Source organism: Chiloscyllium plagiosum, unplaced genomic scaffold (assembly GCF_037043375.1).
Source record: "Chiloscyllium plagiosum isolate Xiang-an unplaced genomic scaffold, Cpla_swu_hap1 HiC_scaffold_39, whole genome shotgun sequence".
Classification (NCBI taxonomy): Eukaryota; Metazoa; Chordata; class Chondrichthyes; order Orectolobiformes; family Hemiscylliidae; genus Chiloscyllium; species Chiloscyllium plagiosum.
In genome coordinates this window covers 25711507-25727751 of record NW_028270177.1, presented here as the reverse complement: position 1 = coordinate 25727751, position 16245 = coordinate 25711507, and the positions used below count along the sequence as shown (strand labels likewise).

At 38.4% G+C, this 16245-nt stretch overlaps 1 protein-coding gene across 6 annotated transcripts in view; it reads right to left on the bottom strand.

Moving 5' to 3' along the window:
* LOC122541038 (cation channel sperm-associated protein 2-like) overlaps positions 1 to 15856 on the bottom strand; it is a 33396-nt gene extending 17540 nt beyond the window's left edge. For 2 of the 6 annotated variants that reach the window (XM_087981462.1, XM_043677522.2), the window contains exons 1-7: positions 15157 to 15688; positions 11651 to 11824; positions 9775 to 9843; positions 8774 to 8946; positions 7596 to 7757; positions 2633 to 2757; positions 550 to 728 (exon numbers count right to left, since the gene is read on the bottom strand). In XM_087981462.1, coding sequence (XP_087837588.1) covers positions 550 to 728; positions 2633 to 2757; positions 7596 to 7757; positions 8774 to 8946; positions 9775 to 9843; positions 11651 to 11824; positions 15157 to 15328 — 1054 coding nt within the window. In that variant the 5' untranslated portion in view covers positions 15329 to 15688. Of the gene's footprint in view, positions 1 to 549; positions 729 to 2632; positions 2758 to 7595; positions 7758 to 8773; positions 8947 to 9774; positions 9844 to 11650; positions 11825 to 15156 lie in introns of all 6 variants that reach the window. The other 4 variants (XM_087981463.1, XM_043677520.2, XM_043677518.2 and 1 more) reach the window with 3 other exon arrangements.
* Positions 15857 to 16245: the final 389 nt, after the last annotated feature.

The window sequence follows — 16245 nt, the reverse complement described above, 5'->3', positions numbered from 1 at the left end:
TTCAGAGTTCTAAATAAATAATTCTGATCTGAAACTTTAAAATTGAAGTCTTAACACTGAGAAAACCTATTTCCTAATATTTTTGAAAAAGCTCCTTTCTCTAAGAGAAACAGTTTCATTTGTCTTACTTATTTCAACCAGGTTTCTACAAACTGAAAAGAAAACCTTCCAATTTATGGGTTTTTCTCTAAGCATAAAATAATTTCTAAACCGAAAGCAACCTAATGTTCTTCAATGTTTACTTAGTCCACTTCTTGAAACTTGCCCAATGCAACCAAATCCCCATTGTCACCCAAGGAAGTCACTCTCTCATGCTGTCTGATTTTAAAAATCGTGTCTCCAGAAATATTGACAATTTAATCATACAACACCTCAGATACACAAGCCAAAATGCATATGCCACTAGTTTAAAATCCAACTCTAAAATAAACGCATGTAAAACACAAACCTTACATCAAACTCAAACTTTTTGTGCGTAACATAAACAAATAAGGACCAAGCCTCTTAACATCTTTAATGCTGAATTAAAATGTACAACGCTTTGCTTACCCATTATCCCGACAATTATATTTCTGAATATGAAGGAACCGATCAGGATCCAGAGCATTATATAAATCCCACTTGCTATTACATCAACTTCATCAACCTGCCATATGTCGGTGAGCAGAGCATACCAATGGTCCAAGGTAAATAACTGGAAGAGGGTCTGAAATGTAAGCAGGATACTCCTGATAAAAAAAAAATCATTTTTGTGTAAAGCTAATTATTTTCGATTGCATAATATCAAAGCAAACAAAAATATATACTTCTTGTCCCAATATTTCTTCCCTCATTGATCATCTTCTTACTTTTCACTGTTCTTATCTTCATCAATTGTTGAACTAACCAACTTGGATTGTAGTTCAATAGGATTGTCAAGTTAACCTGCTATTGCCTGCCACACCCATTTCACAAAGACTGGATGGTAACTCCTCTGCATCAGAGAAATGAAATCTATCAAAATGCCAGAATTGTAACTTTACTGCCAATGAAGTACAAAATCAAGCCATTTCCAGTGATACTATTAATTATATCAGTAAGAAAACTATATGTCAATCAAAAGAAGTTATTACTTGTCCATTGAGGCCAAACCTACCATTTGAAATAAGCATGGCTTTAAAAGGACCATGCAGCTGTTAATACTCAGTTGGCGCTCGATAGCAGCATTGCCTCAGAGTATGCGATCCCAGAATCTTGCCTTGCAAGAGAACCACAGTTAGTGAAGCCCTGCTTTCGGTGTATAGTAGAGAAGTGTATCCTTAGCTGGAGTACTCTGAAACATTCTTTAAGAACTATACATTCGGTCCCTTCATCTATGTTATTGAAGTTCCAATACTGATTCCTATAGCATATACCACTCATCACATATCACCAACCTGAAAGTGACCCAGTTTTGCATCCCCACCCTTCCTGCTTCTTTTTAGCCAACCAATGCTAACGTGTTAACACCGATAATATAAGCTCTTATTTTGCATAGTACATTTGCTCTGTGTGAGATGTCTGCTGGATTAGTGCTACACTTGTGATGAAGCATATTAGAGCATCTGCTAGCTGTAGAACACACTATAAAAATGCAAGGCTTTTTTTCCCTGAATAAAGGGATAGCGCCGGAAGATATAGTCCCACTGTGGATAATAATGCCAAAAATAACTGAAAATAATAACATGAATAATAACAATTGAAATACACCAAGACTCATTTCACAGTACCTTCTAAACCTATGACCTCCACCATCTAGAAGAACAAGGGCAGCAGGAACATCATCTCCTGCAAATACCTCGCCAAATCACACATCATCCTGATTTGGAACTCTACCACTGTTTTTTCTCTGTTGCTTGGTCAAAATCCTGGAACTCACAACATAACATTACCGGTGGGAGTCTCTCCACCTCAAGGACTGAAGTGATTAATGTAGACAGCTCACCATCACCTTTGAAAGGGAAATATATGCTGGCCTAGTCAGCAATGTCTAACTCCCACAAATGATTATATATATATGTATATACACACACAAGAATTATATGTTACAAAGGGTTGCCAAAGACACTTATTATATATCAGTCCAATTCAGAAATGATGGTATTATATATTACCCTCTTTGATAACTGTAACATTGATAAAACTGAGTGTTCTTAACTATATTAGACATAAACACAAAGCACACAAAGCTGCTGAAAGGAACCTTTGAATTAGCAGTTTCCCTAATGAGGGTTACAAAGTGCAGCTGGCATATGAAATGTCATGCAATACAATTTGCAGAAATCTCCTGTGCTTGCCATTAAGACATAATGTGAACAGTGCAGAGGGCTATCACTGCAGATTGTTGGTGGTAGACCTAACCTGGAGTATGAACAGTCAAGACTTGGTTTTGTTATAGTTCACATGATTTAGCAGTAAGGGCAGTCAATTCTACCTTTACTTGGAATATTGAAAAAAAGAGAGAAATCCTCATATTTGTGAACATCCTTGAATAGACCATTGCATTTAACTGGGTTCTTCCTGAAACTTGCCTTATTGAAATGAGTCAAATATGGAAAGAGTTATATCTTATAAAAGTCATGTCATTTTAAAAGAGTTTTTAAAATGTACTTACCTAAAAGATGCATGGTAATACAGTCCTGGTTTGTCAGATTCAGTGTAACTACGAAAAAGTGACACTCCAACCACTGCAAACATGTGAGCAAATATCAACACCAACAGCAGGATGAATGTTATTGTCTAGAATAGATACAAAATTCATCATCAATTTGTCACATACAGACATAGGTAAAACACAATCTCTGCCCTTAGTTTTATGTTAATTATGAAAACTAATGGAAGTACTCAGTGAGTAAATGGAAAACTTTCATACATTCAAAGTGTGTTAAAATCACTACTTTTTGGAATAATTGGAAATCTAGAATTTGTTTAAGTCTTAGCACGTATATCCATAGTAAAGTAATTAAGAATATGGTGAAGGGACTGGAAAGTCTGGCAGCAGCCACAAATGCTGAATCTCCATCCGAAATAGCTCAATAGAAAAATCTCGAGAAAGTCTCGAGAGCATGGGACTTCCATATGCCCCGCAGAATGTCCATGAGTTTGGAAGGGGCAAGGCAGGTGGAATGCCTTTGTAGTGAGAAATCCCGCTGATCCCATCTCTGGAAAAACTCTAAGTGTGAAAGCCAACACAGAAAGGATGCAAACAAAACCCACCAAGCTTTGAGGACAGGGTCATAAGAACAGAAGAAATAGGAGCAGATGATGGCCAACATGTCTTCTGCTGGCCATCTGGTCCATCAAGCCTGCTTCACCATTCAATGAGATCATGGCTGATCTTTTCATGGACTCAGCTCCATTCATCTGCTGACTCTCCATGACCCTTAATTCCTTTACTGTTCAAAAATCTATCCTTGCCTTAAATACATTTAACAAACTAGCCTCAACTGCTTCTCTATACAGGGAATTCCACAGGTTCACAACTCTTTGGGTGAAGACGTTCCTCCTCAATTCAGTCCAATATTTGATCCCTCTTATTTGGAGGCTATGCCCCTCGTTCTAGTTTCACCCGACAGTGGAAACAACCTCCTTGCTTCTATCTTATCTACTCCTTTCCTTATGTGTTTCCATAAGATTCCCCCCATTCTTCTAAATTCCAATGAGTATAGTCCCAGTCTACTCAATCTCTCCTCATAAGCCAATGTTCTCAACTCCAGAATCAAACTACTGAACCTCCTTCGCACCCCTTCTAGTGGCAGGACATTCTCTCAAGTGAGGAGACCAAATCTGTCAACGATTTGGAGATGCCAGTGTTGGACTGGGGTGTACAAAGTTAAAAATCACACAAAACCAGGTTATAATCCAACAGGTTTAATTGGAAGCACTAGCTTTCGGAGTGCTGCTCCTTCATCAGGTGAAGGAGCTGCGCTCCGAAAGCAAGTGTGCTTCCAATTAAACCTGTTGGACTATAACCTGGTGTTGTGTGATTTTTAAATCTGTATACAGTACTCAAGGTGTGGCCTCACAAGTACCCTACAGAGCTCAGCATAATCTCCCTGTTTTTAAGTTCAATCCCTCTCGCAATGAAGGTCAGTATTCCATTTGCCTTCTTAACTATCTGCTGCACCTGCAAACCAACGTTTTGTAATTCATGTGCAATGAAACCATAGGTGTCCCAAAGAGTCATAGTCTGAATATATAACATATGAGCAGTAATAAGTTGTTTGGTGAGAGATGAAAATTGGTGAAAGGGAGAATGTGCTTCTTTCTTTTTGCACCTTTTCCACCATCTGGTATTTGTTTCTTACGCTGTCACAGGCAAATAAGATGACAGGTGATTAACTGGTAAGTGATTCTACTTTCAGAAATATTTTGTCAAAGTTAAAGTATGGGAGCGCAGCTTGACCAAGTACAATATCCATCCGGTAGTATGTGGGAAGTTATGGATGCAGCACGTGTCTTAGACAGACATTTGCTGCAAGAATCACCATTAGCTGAAGTTTGATCTCTAGATTTCAAATTTCAAGCAGTTGCTGGAGTCACTGCAGTGCATTTACGAGACAGCGATTTTGGGCTGCTCCATCAAAGCCCCTTTCGAATTACCTGCACAAAACTCAATAACTTAATAATTGCATTTAATTATTGTTAGGTCGTGGGAATTAACTGAGGATTCACTTGTTGGCTAAAGACTGAAAGTAATTGGTGTGTAAGAGTTATACATATAAGCTGTCACTCTGTGAATGCTTACAAAAGCACTTGAAGATTGACTCTAGTTCCATCTCTCATCATCGGGCTATGTGAAATATAGCACTGAGGTGTGAATTCACCCTCTGAGGAACTGTTACTATTCCATGGTTTTGCCTTGCTCTGGCTCCAGGCCACTCATGCCCAGTGACTTACCAGTTGCAGATCCCACTTCTGTGTCAACATGTGCACAGCAGCAGTGGATGAGTGATGGCTACAAATCTGAGATTTAATGATGGTGATATTGAAGGATAGTGCCCTGGCCCTCTTGATCTTTGGGCATCAGCACTACTGCCTGACAAAATGACAGTTCTTAAGTATCTGAGAGGAGAAAGTTACAAGCATAAGGTTGGAGTACAGTGAAAAATGATGGTGAAAATACAGATGCATGTTAGCTCCATCTGCAATGTGTGAAAATGTGGATGGGGTTGCCTGATTTCTGCCGTTGTGTGCCATCTTTACTCTTCCTGTACGTCAAATGCTCTTCTACAGCCTGCTTCCAGTCATTGTTTGATTAAGCCTTTAAGTGGTGCAGTTTGAGCTTTAGGTTGTATTGTGGAAAAGGATATGGAAGATATAGACTGTAGGGAAACAGATGGTGACATCTTGCAAAATGTCCTGACTACACAGGAGGAAGTGCTGGATGTCTTGAAATGCATACAAGTGGATAAATCCCAGGACCTGATCTGGTGTACCAAAGGAACTCTGTGGGAAGCTAGAGAAGTGATTGTTGGGCCTCTTATTGAGATATTTGTATCATCAATAGTCACAGGTGACTGGAGGTTGGCTAACGTGGTGCCACTGTTTAAGAAGGGTGGTAAGGACAAGCCAGGGAACTATAGACCAGTGAGCCTGACATTGGTGCTGGGCAAGTTGTTGGAGGGAATCCTGAGGGACAGGATGTACATGTATTTGGAAAGGCAAGGACTGATTCAGGATAGTCAACATGGCTTTGAGCATGGGAAATCATGTCTCACAAACTTGACTGAGTTTTTTGAAGAAGTAACAAAGAGGATTATTGAGGGCAGAGCAGTAGATGTGATGTATATGGACTTCAGTAAGGCATTTGACAAGGTTCCCCTTGGGAGACTGATTAGCAAGGTTAGATCTCACAGAAGACAGAGGGTGGTGGTGGAGGGTTGTTTCTCAGACTTGAGGCCTGTGACCAGTGGAATGCCACAAGGATCAGTACTGGGCCCTCTACTTTTTGTCATTTACATGAATGGTTTGGATGCGAGCATAAGAGGTACACAGTTAGTAAGTTTACACATAACACCAAAATTGGAGGTATAGTGGACAGTGAAGAAGGTTACCTCAGATTACAACAGGATCTTGACCAGATGGGCCAAAGGGCTGAGAAATGACAGGTGGAGTTTAATTCAGATAAATGCGAGGTGCTGCATTTTGGGAAAGCAAATCTTAGCAGGACATATGCACTTAATGGTAAGGTCCTAGGGAGTGTTACTGAACAAAGAGAGCTTGGAGTGCAGGTTCATAGCTTCTTGAAAGTGGAGTCACAGATAGATAGGATAGTGAAGAAGGCGTTTGGTACGCTTTCCTTTATTGGTCAGAGTATTGAGTACAGGAGTTGGGAGGTCATGTTGCAGCTGTACAGGACATTGGTTAGGCCACTGTTGGAATATTGCGTGCAATTCTAGTCTCCTTCCTATCGGAAAGATGTTGTGAAACTTGAAAGGATTCAGAAAAGATTTACAAGGATGTTGCCAGGGTTGGAGGATTTGAGCTATAGGGAGAGGCTGAACAGGCTGGAGCTGTTTTCCCTGGAGCGTCGGAGGCTGAGGGGTGACCTTATAGAGGTTTACAAAATCATGAGGGGCACGGATAGGATAAATAGGTAAAGTCTTTTCCCTGAGGTTGGGGAGTCCAGAACAAGAGGGCATAGGTTTAGGGTGAGAGGGGAAAGATATAAAAGAAACCGACGGGGCAATTTTTTCACACAGAGAGTGGTACGTGTATGGAATGAGCTGCCAAAGGAAGTGGTGGAGGCTGGTACAATTGCAACATTTAAAATGTTGCAACATTTGGATGGGTTTATGAATAGGAAGGGTTTGGAGGAGGGATATAGGCCGGGTGCTGGTAGGTGGGACTAAATTGGGTTGGGATATCTGGTCAGCATGGTTGGTTTGGACCGGAGAGTCTGTTTCAATGTTGTACATCTCTATGACTCTATGAGGTTAGCTTTTTCAAACAAACATGGAGCCTTATTGAGCCATGCAGCATGTTTATGTGGTGTCATTTAGATTAATACATGGCTTAAAGTTTGGATTCTTCATGCTTAACTTTGAAAATATGCAGAGTGTGCTTGTGTTCTAAGATAACCAAACTTTTAGCCCAATGATATCGAATTTAATGCATCATGGTAATGGTGCAAATGGTCCAAATAAACCTGTTGGACTATAACCTGGTGTTGTGCAATTTTTAACTTTGTACATCTCAGTCCAACACCGGCATCTCCAAATCATAAAGCAAGACAGAATGTGTGCAACAATGTTTCAAGAGGCTGGAGATAGGAGACTAACAGTGAGACGATTACTGTATTTAAGTCTGCAGCTATTAAGGCATTACTATGCACTTTATTAATATAAGGATTAATTTACCAGTAGAAGCATAATGTTGAGAAGACAGCAAAAAGTCATAAGTTTACCACTCAAAGTTAAGTAAGATTTCAATATTCCATCAAATGCTGTCATTGAAACTTTCAAGAAATGATATGTATTTAATATAAATGTAAGATATTTTATAAACGCAAGATACTTTTGCTGTGTACATAAGTTCATTTCATCAATTAGTGTTGCCAGTGAATAAACCTTTACCTTAAATGCTTTTGTTATAGCCAATAAAATCAACCGCACTTGATGAAATCTTCTCATCATTTTCAAAGAACGTAAAGCTCTGAAGATTCGAATAACTTTCAAGAAGTGTAGTTTGATGCTGGTTTTGAGCTGAGTTCCTTTAACAACCTCTGGAACTAGAGACTGGTTATAAAAAAGAATCAGACCAATTTATGTGTTCAATAAACATGATGATTGTTTTCAGCACACACTTTAAGTTTTGATAAAGCAGGTTCATGTGAACATAATTGGTTTTTGGATTAGTGGTGCTGGAAGAGCAGTTCAGGCAGCATCCGAGAAGCAGGAAAATCGACGTTTCGGACAAAAGTCCTTCATCAGGAATAAAGGCAGAGAGCCTGAAGCGTGGAGAGATAAGCTAGAGGAGGGTGGGGGTGGGGAGAAAGTAGCATGGAGTAGTTGCAGTGGGAGAGGGAATCCAAAATCTGGTTTCCAGCATCTGCAGTCATTGTTTTTACCTAGTTGATTTTAACCCTACTGTGAATCCTCTTGCATGGATGCCTGCCTTGAAGAGGTTTTCCTCCTCTCTCTACAAGAATCTCAGGGAGTCCCTCTCCCACTGCAACTACTCCACACTACTTTCTCCCCACCCCCACCCTCCTCTAGCTTATCTCTCCACGCTTCAGGCTCTCTGCCTTTATTCCTGATGAAGGGCTTTTGCCCGAAATGTCGATTTTGCTGCTCCTCGGATGCTGCCTGACCTGCTGTGCTCTTCCAGCACCACTAATCCAGAATCTGGTTTCCAGCATCTGCAGTCATTGTTATTACCTTGAACATAATTGGTGTTCATTCACTGAGATCTGTACAATTTTGTGCAGATCAAAAGGTTCTGTTTCGAAAGAACAGTTCCCATCATTTCTCTGGCTGCTCTTTTCACAACATGAAATCAAGGACCCATCCTTTTGGCTCAATTTCTCTCATCCTAAACCCTCACTTCTTTCCAGCCCCAGTTTCACTCTCAACCGTATTACAGGAGATCCTGATACTCTTTTCCAGTAACAAGCTTTTAATCTGTTACATGATATTTACTACTAGAGAGAAACAATAATGAAATGCTGTATAAGTTAAGCTTCTAAAAAAAAGGAAGGAAATGTAAAGCAGTCTAATGGAGTTTTGTAAATGATACGGATTCTGATTCTTACCATAATTAGGACAGTCAGATCAAACACGTTCCAGCCACTTTTCCAAAAATTTACAAAATCATAAAGCCACCTGAGAATGATTTCACATGTCAAAACTGAAAGAATGCACCAGTCAATGATCACTAACATAATTTTTATGGCATGGAACTTTGGTCCTGGTTTGTCAGCAACATCTGAGAAAGAGTCAGACAACATAGCATTATAAAAAACTTGCACAAAATTTATCAAGTGACCAAAACATCTACCTGCAATTCTACACTCCTCCTCAAATGCTACAAGTCTATAACTTGCTGTTTATTTCATTGTACATATAGCAAGCCAGATTTTTGAATACATTTTGAAATGTTCCACTAATTTCTACCATCACAACTTACCGTAAAATGTAACTGAACATAAGCTGGTATTTTCAAATCTTTCTAAACTATAAATACCTTTGGAAAGATGTGGTGTGCTGATAAAATACAACATTGAAACACAATGAAAAGTGACCAAAGAATCTTTCTCCTGGCAGCAAGAACATCAAGAGGATTTGTCCTGGTAGCTTTGTGGGAGACTGCATATCATAAATATCTGATTCCTACCATGCTATTTATGAGGGAGAGGGGAAATATGCTCATGAGATATGTACTAATTTCAGTTTCTATAAATGAGTAGAAAATTGATCTAACCAAATTACCCCAATTGTTCCAGTGCTAAAGGTAATAAATTTCTTTCATTTTTGAATTATGGTCCAAAGTTCTGGTCTATAGCACTTGTTTCTCTGAATTTGAAATAGTTTTTTTTAATTTGTAACCCACAGAATGTTTCTGTGGAATAATGAGGAGATATGTGTATAGTTACAAAGAGATTATAATTAGAATTCTGCACATCACCCTATTTGGAAAAAGACATAACTCCAATTGTAACCTAATTAGTTGCTTTTCAATTTTATTACTTTTGTATTTGTCTAGATTGCCAGTATCTAATCTACAATAAAAGAGCAGAAATTTGCTTTCTCTTACCTACTAAAACACCAAATACAATAATGTTGAGGATTATGAGATACAGAATAAGATTTCTGAAAAATGAACCTGGTTGACTCTGATCAGGAAAAATTGCAGCATATTTTTCCCAAGCTAATTAATCAATTGAATACTGTTCAAAATATCAAAATCATATTTAAGAAGCTAATAATCAAGATGAAGGAGTAAAAACACAAATACACTGTCATCTTATTCTTCACTGGACAATAAATATCACCCTTGCGTTTCACCACTGGCTTCTCTTGGAGTTACATTTTTCTGATTTATCATTTTTTCAAACCTTATTCAAGTGACATGTTCAAAAGTTCTGTTACTTTCTTGTTGAAATCGCTACTACACTGGAAAGTGAAACAAACATGTTGAATATGTTCCCAGTATGGGTGTGACTTTGCAATTATGTTGCAGTGTTGGCAGCATTATTTCTCTTCATGTATTGACTGGATTGTAATAGCTAATTAGAAAAAAATACAGTGGTCCTAGGATACTCTGAATGATGTGTCAGGATTAATGATAGGCTATCTAATGTTAACAGTTCATAAAGTGCTTCTTAAAGCCACCCAACTATTGGGAAGCAGAAATGGATTCAACAACTCAAAGAAGGTGATCTGCAGCTTTGAAGGTGCAACTTTAAATTTCCTACTGTGGAATATCCTTCACCAAACAATGGGGAGTTGGAGAGCGAGAAAATGTTCCCAATAACAACTTTGACGAAAGTTGCAGAATGAGAAATACACAGAACTGAAAGAGAAAGCGATTTACTGTTTTCTGAAAGAACATTCATCCTTATCTCCACTTTGCGGTGTATGCCCATAGCACATTGAATATAAGTATCACAGAGGAAACATATTCAACCAGACATAGCAACTGTTCACTCTCCAGAATTAAAACACATGCTGAAACACCTTGCAATGTGAATCAAAATGTTGCACCTCAGATTTCAATGTTTGTTAAGAACATAACATTTAATCTATTTTCCCCCTTCTTCAAGTCTAGGTGTACCCCAGGTATGCTCCAGGGGTCTACTGACGTGACATATCCAGTATCACTTCGCATCTAGCAAGGCACAGTTTTTAGTCAGAAATTTGTAGGGTCAAAACCTACCCCAGGGAAACAACCACTTCTAGGTTAGCATTTCAGGACAGTATTGACAGTGATATGAATATAGAAACATAGAATCTAGGAGCAGGAGAAGGCCAGTTAGCCTTTGAAACCTGCCCCACCATGATTAAATCTGATCATGGGCTGATACTTTATTTAAATACTATATTCCTATTTTTTTCTCATACCCCTTTAATATCTGGAAATTTATCAATTGCTTTATTGAATGTATTCAATGACTTGGCCTCCACTGCCATCTGTGGTAGACAACTCCACAGGTTCACTACCTGTGGAGTGGAGAGAGCTTTCCTCAATTTCATTTTGATTCACATTCAGTGGCCTACTCCATATCCTGAGAATACGACTCCTGGGCCTGGACATGTCATTTTGGGAAAACATCCTTCCTGTGTCTAGACTGTCAAGCCCTCTTAAAACCTTAGGTGATACAATCATATCCCCTCTCATCTTTCTAAACTCTAGTGAATGCAGAACCTGTCAAACCAATCTCTCCTATCGGACAGTGAAAGTGGATGAAACTTTAATACAGTGCCTTGAGTCACTCTCAGTTGGACTTTTAATTACTTGGTGAGATAACAATATGAGAGTTTAAAAAAACTTGAGATTTCATGCAGCTACTCAACCTCCTGGACAACATGGCCCAGATCATGTGAGGTAATATTAACTTGTCTCTTGTAAAACAGAAACCAACGTCAATTAAGTTTAACCTGAAGAATATCATAAAACATAATAAGGATACTCTCCAGAATCCATTGTGCCCACATGTTGAGAGGTGGATACTTGACATAACGATTCTGAAGACAGTTTCTCTGTCTGTAGTTTGAGGAGACATTTGTGTTCCGAATTGGATTAAAATCAAAGCGCACCAATTGCAGAGGATCTTCGATCATCAACTTGCTCAGCACCTTTGGATCTAAGGTTCAATGAAAGAGGATCAATATATGTTTTTTGTGCATTGACTTTTTTAGGCATTTTTACATATATTTTCTACAAATATTTTTCCATTATTTTAATCTTCACTTTTCTAATTATAAAGTCATATTTAAAAATGTAAATTTACTCTGCAAGACATTTATGTAACATGTCGAGAATGTGGTGCTAGAAAAGCACAGAAGGTCAGACAACATCCGAGGAGCATGAGAATCGACATTTCAGGCATAAGCCCCTCATCAGGAATGAAGCTTGTGGGTCAGCGCTGAGAGATAAATGGGAGTGGGGTGGGGGTGAGGGGAGGGGGCCATTATCCCTCACATTATCCCAGTCCCAAGCCTCCAACTCGCAATGCCCTCCGAACCTGTCCAACACTGCCCCCTCTGACCTATCACCTTCTCCCTCACCTTCATCCACCTATCGCTTTCCCAGCTACAGCCACCCCCCCCATGTCACCACCCTCCCATCTATCTCTCATTCCCGACCCACAAGCCTCATTCCTGATGAAACACTTATGCCTGAAACATCGATTCTCCTGCTCCTCAGGTGCTACCTGACCTGCTGTGCTTTTCCAGTGCCACATTCTCGAGTCTGATCTCCAGCATCTGCAGTCCTCACTTTCTCTTAATTTATGTAACATGTCAATACTGACAGTATACTAGATCACAGGTAGTGTCATTTCCTGCCCGGTCAGCTAAAAGGTTGGTGAGAAATGCAGCAGCGTTGCTGTTGGATACTCTGCCACATTTCAGTGCTCTGGGGCATATTAACTGGCTCAAGGTGAGATTTTTACTTGGATGCATGTCCTGCCCCAAACATCTACTAGCTAATCCATTGGAACTGGTGAGAATTTCTCAGACTTCAAGCAATCCCATGATTCTGAGCGGAGATAAGTGTGGGTAGAGAAAGAAGATTAGGTTTCCTGGGGAGGGGTAGGCGAAGCAGACATTGGTGAGCGGAGGTGGAGGAATGTCATGGGAATTCCAGCTCTCTATACTGTCTGTGCCGCCACCACCATACTCCTGAAGCAAAATTATTGTTCCAGCAGCTTTGAAGATGACTGGATATTAGATCTCATTCTTTTGAGATTCTAAGTTGTTCTACACACAAGCCGATATTACATCAGCAGAGTAGGTTGGTGTTTATGTCACCCTTCAGTATTAACCCTTTCAGGTCTTTATAAAACAGCTAACCTTCCCATCCAAGGCCTTAGGAGAGTAACCTGTTGAAAACAGAGGTCAGACTGGAAGCAATCCTCAAGTGGCCAGTAATTGGAAAAACAGAACAAGTCTTATCCACAAGCAAGTATTCACAAACTAAGCCGCCAGACAAATAATGAAATAACATCTGTTTTGAACATAATGCTGTTCTAATACACAGCCTTAATTTTTTTTAACTTTTGTCTGTGTTAATAATAGTAACAAATGCGAGTAAATAGAAGAGTCAGCAGGTGAATCAATTTACGGTATGGTGGTGTAGCAGTGTCTGATATCAAAGCCGTACTGGCTGCTGTCTGGTAAGAAACTTGGTGGGAAAAAAAGATTAAAACATAACTTTATCCTGGAAGACTTCGCCTTTAAAATAACTTACTCCAAGGTCAATAAGCGTTCTCATGTTAAATAGTCAACCTGCTTGATATTATTCCCAACAAGCATTGACTTGGTTACTTCTGTTCAGTCAACTTTCATAGAAAATTTACTTTGCAGAGGTTAATGCTTTTAACAAAATAATGAATAGAAAAATATCAAAAAATTGCATTAAGCACTTATCTGCTCACTGGCCTTTGTCATTTTCAGGTCTTGCATTACACTAACTACAGAACAACACTCTAATCAGCAGAATCAAGATCCAATAGTCCAGCAAGAGCAGAATAGAGATGGGATTTTGATCCACTCTCATATTTTGCAAAAATGTTTATTTTAAGCCTTACTTTTAATAACAAAATCATTCAGAATTATGAGGCACAGGTTAGAGAACAGTACATTACTTTTTGTTTTACTGGAGTTACCTCACAAACAAAAATCTGATAGGATTACCACTCATCTGTGTTTTTATTCTGTATCACAGTACTAACTGCCATCACTGACTTATGCTACTTGACTGTGATTTGAAAATAAGCTAAAAACAAAATAAACTCTTCTACCAACTCTACAGTTTCCATGTTAGTAAATATTTTGAGGTGAGTTTCCTCTGGCTGCTTTTAGAAATTTAAATATAGTAGGAAAGCTGTCCTAAAAGAACATATTTTCTATCATGCTGATTGGTAGAAATCTTCCAGTTCCATGTGTCTTGTCATTAACACATCGCAACCAACAGCATTCCCTTTATGTTGATATAAACATATCTTCATGGTCCTGTTGTATGGTAAGATCCCATTAGTCAATTAACACAAAGTATATGCAATTACACCAGTCTCATCTTCTCCAGATCTGCATCCTCCCTCAGTTCATTTATTCATTGAACAGGAAGAAGACTGCGAAATGACACAGCGTTTGGTAGAACTCTAACTGCAGCTGAACTAAGGCTGGAATGAGCAATGACTAGGCCTGAGACTGCTCAGGCTCTTTGGAAACTAATAGTAGGATAAGTTTCTTTTGAAAACAACCAGCATATAATAAAACATTAAGTTTTAGACTGTTATTTTATTTTGAGGCTCAGATAATAATTACAAATTATTAAATCTTTTTGCCCACACATTATTACTTTATAAGTATTTTGTATAGCTCTTATGCATTCCTTCCATTAATTATTTTTGAAGATTGCTTAGAATCCCACTTAGGTCCACTATTTAATCTTAATGTACAATTTACCTGCACAAACCAGCAAAACTGACCCTCATTGCCAAGTCAGAATGTTGTAATACTGAATGAATAAACATATTGGATACAAATAATAACATTGCTATTACTGTGTCTATGATTTCAACTGCACCAGAGACATAATGGAGGAAAGATTGACTAACCAGATTTTAAGTGTTATCTCCCCATAAATATACATTCAAACAAATATATACACTTTAAAATAGCATACATTAAGATGCAATATTAAAATGATAAAACCAAGAAGATAACAGCATTGAAAGATGATGTTGTTTTTAGACTTTACCCATGTTTTGTAATAACATGTTTGTAATGCATAGATAAACATGTATATCTTGCACTTTGTACACATAGACTCTGGACTAGTTAAATAGACAGCACCCTCTTAAATTCAAATCCTCATTTAATGAGAGTTTTATTCACCCTTCATACTTTTGTATGCATTTTTCATTTTCACTAGCAAAATCAACTTTGTTTATTACACAATCTATAGTACCTTTAACATCATTCATGTTATATTTGGGATTATTGATGACCAATCCTTGTAAATGATCCAACAGGTTAAAATCTTGAATGAGTTTTGCTCGGATAATTTCAGCCCGAGGGTTCTCCTTTGAATGGATATGGGAAACTCCTTTTCGTTCTGGAATTAGTTTCCGTGTATCCATTGTGAGAAGCTAGTCAATAGAAAGACAGTGTGTAATGTTTACATGCTGTAAGTTTTCAATCAGTATCTTACATGAATCCCATCACCCTCTGAGATATCCTCTTTGACATGCTGGCTTTTAACTGCTCCACTATTGGTTTTGCACCTTTCGATGCCGAGGTCCAATCTCTCCCCCTCTTTCTTCCTTTAAGATACTCCCTGAAGTCTATCTCTTTGGCCTGTTCTTGTTCTTGAGTTTAATAAGGTTCCTGTGAAGTCCCTGCGATACTTTACACTGCTAAAGATGCTATCTAAATGCAAGTATCATTGTTATTATTGTAAGAACTTGACAATCATTGCCTTCCCAAATAAACATCTGGAACCAATACAAACATGCAACGCAGAAAATAAAAACCCTGAAAATCAATCTTCTCATTCACCTTAGTAACATGGCAAAAACGTATGGTCAACAACATAGAACTCTTATAGTTGTCCCCAGGCAGGCTTTTCTTTAAAATGTGAAGAAGTGCTATTAATGCACAATAATTTCATATTATTAATGTAGGTGTAATTGTTAGAAGATGAATAATGATTATAATGATCAAATCAAATCTGTCCCTCTACTTAAAAAAAAAACACACTTTTAGTCTAATGGTAAAACTGACTCTGTATCCTGTTAAATCTACATCAATTATAAATACAAATAATTATAAAGACAATTAACAGCAATCTCCTGCTTGCAATGAGTAAATGCAAAAGTCCGACAAATACAAAGATGATAAATGAGCCGTTAACCTGTGTTTGGCGCTGCGCTTAAGAAAGAAATATTGAGCTGAATCTTACCAGATATCTGTCGAGTGTAATTTTTGTTGCATTTTACCCTGTATGTGCCCTACAGCGCCTACTCATTAGATGTTAACCCAACGTTCCTACTCACCG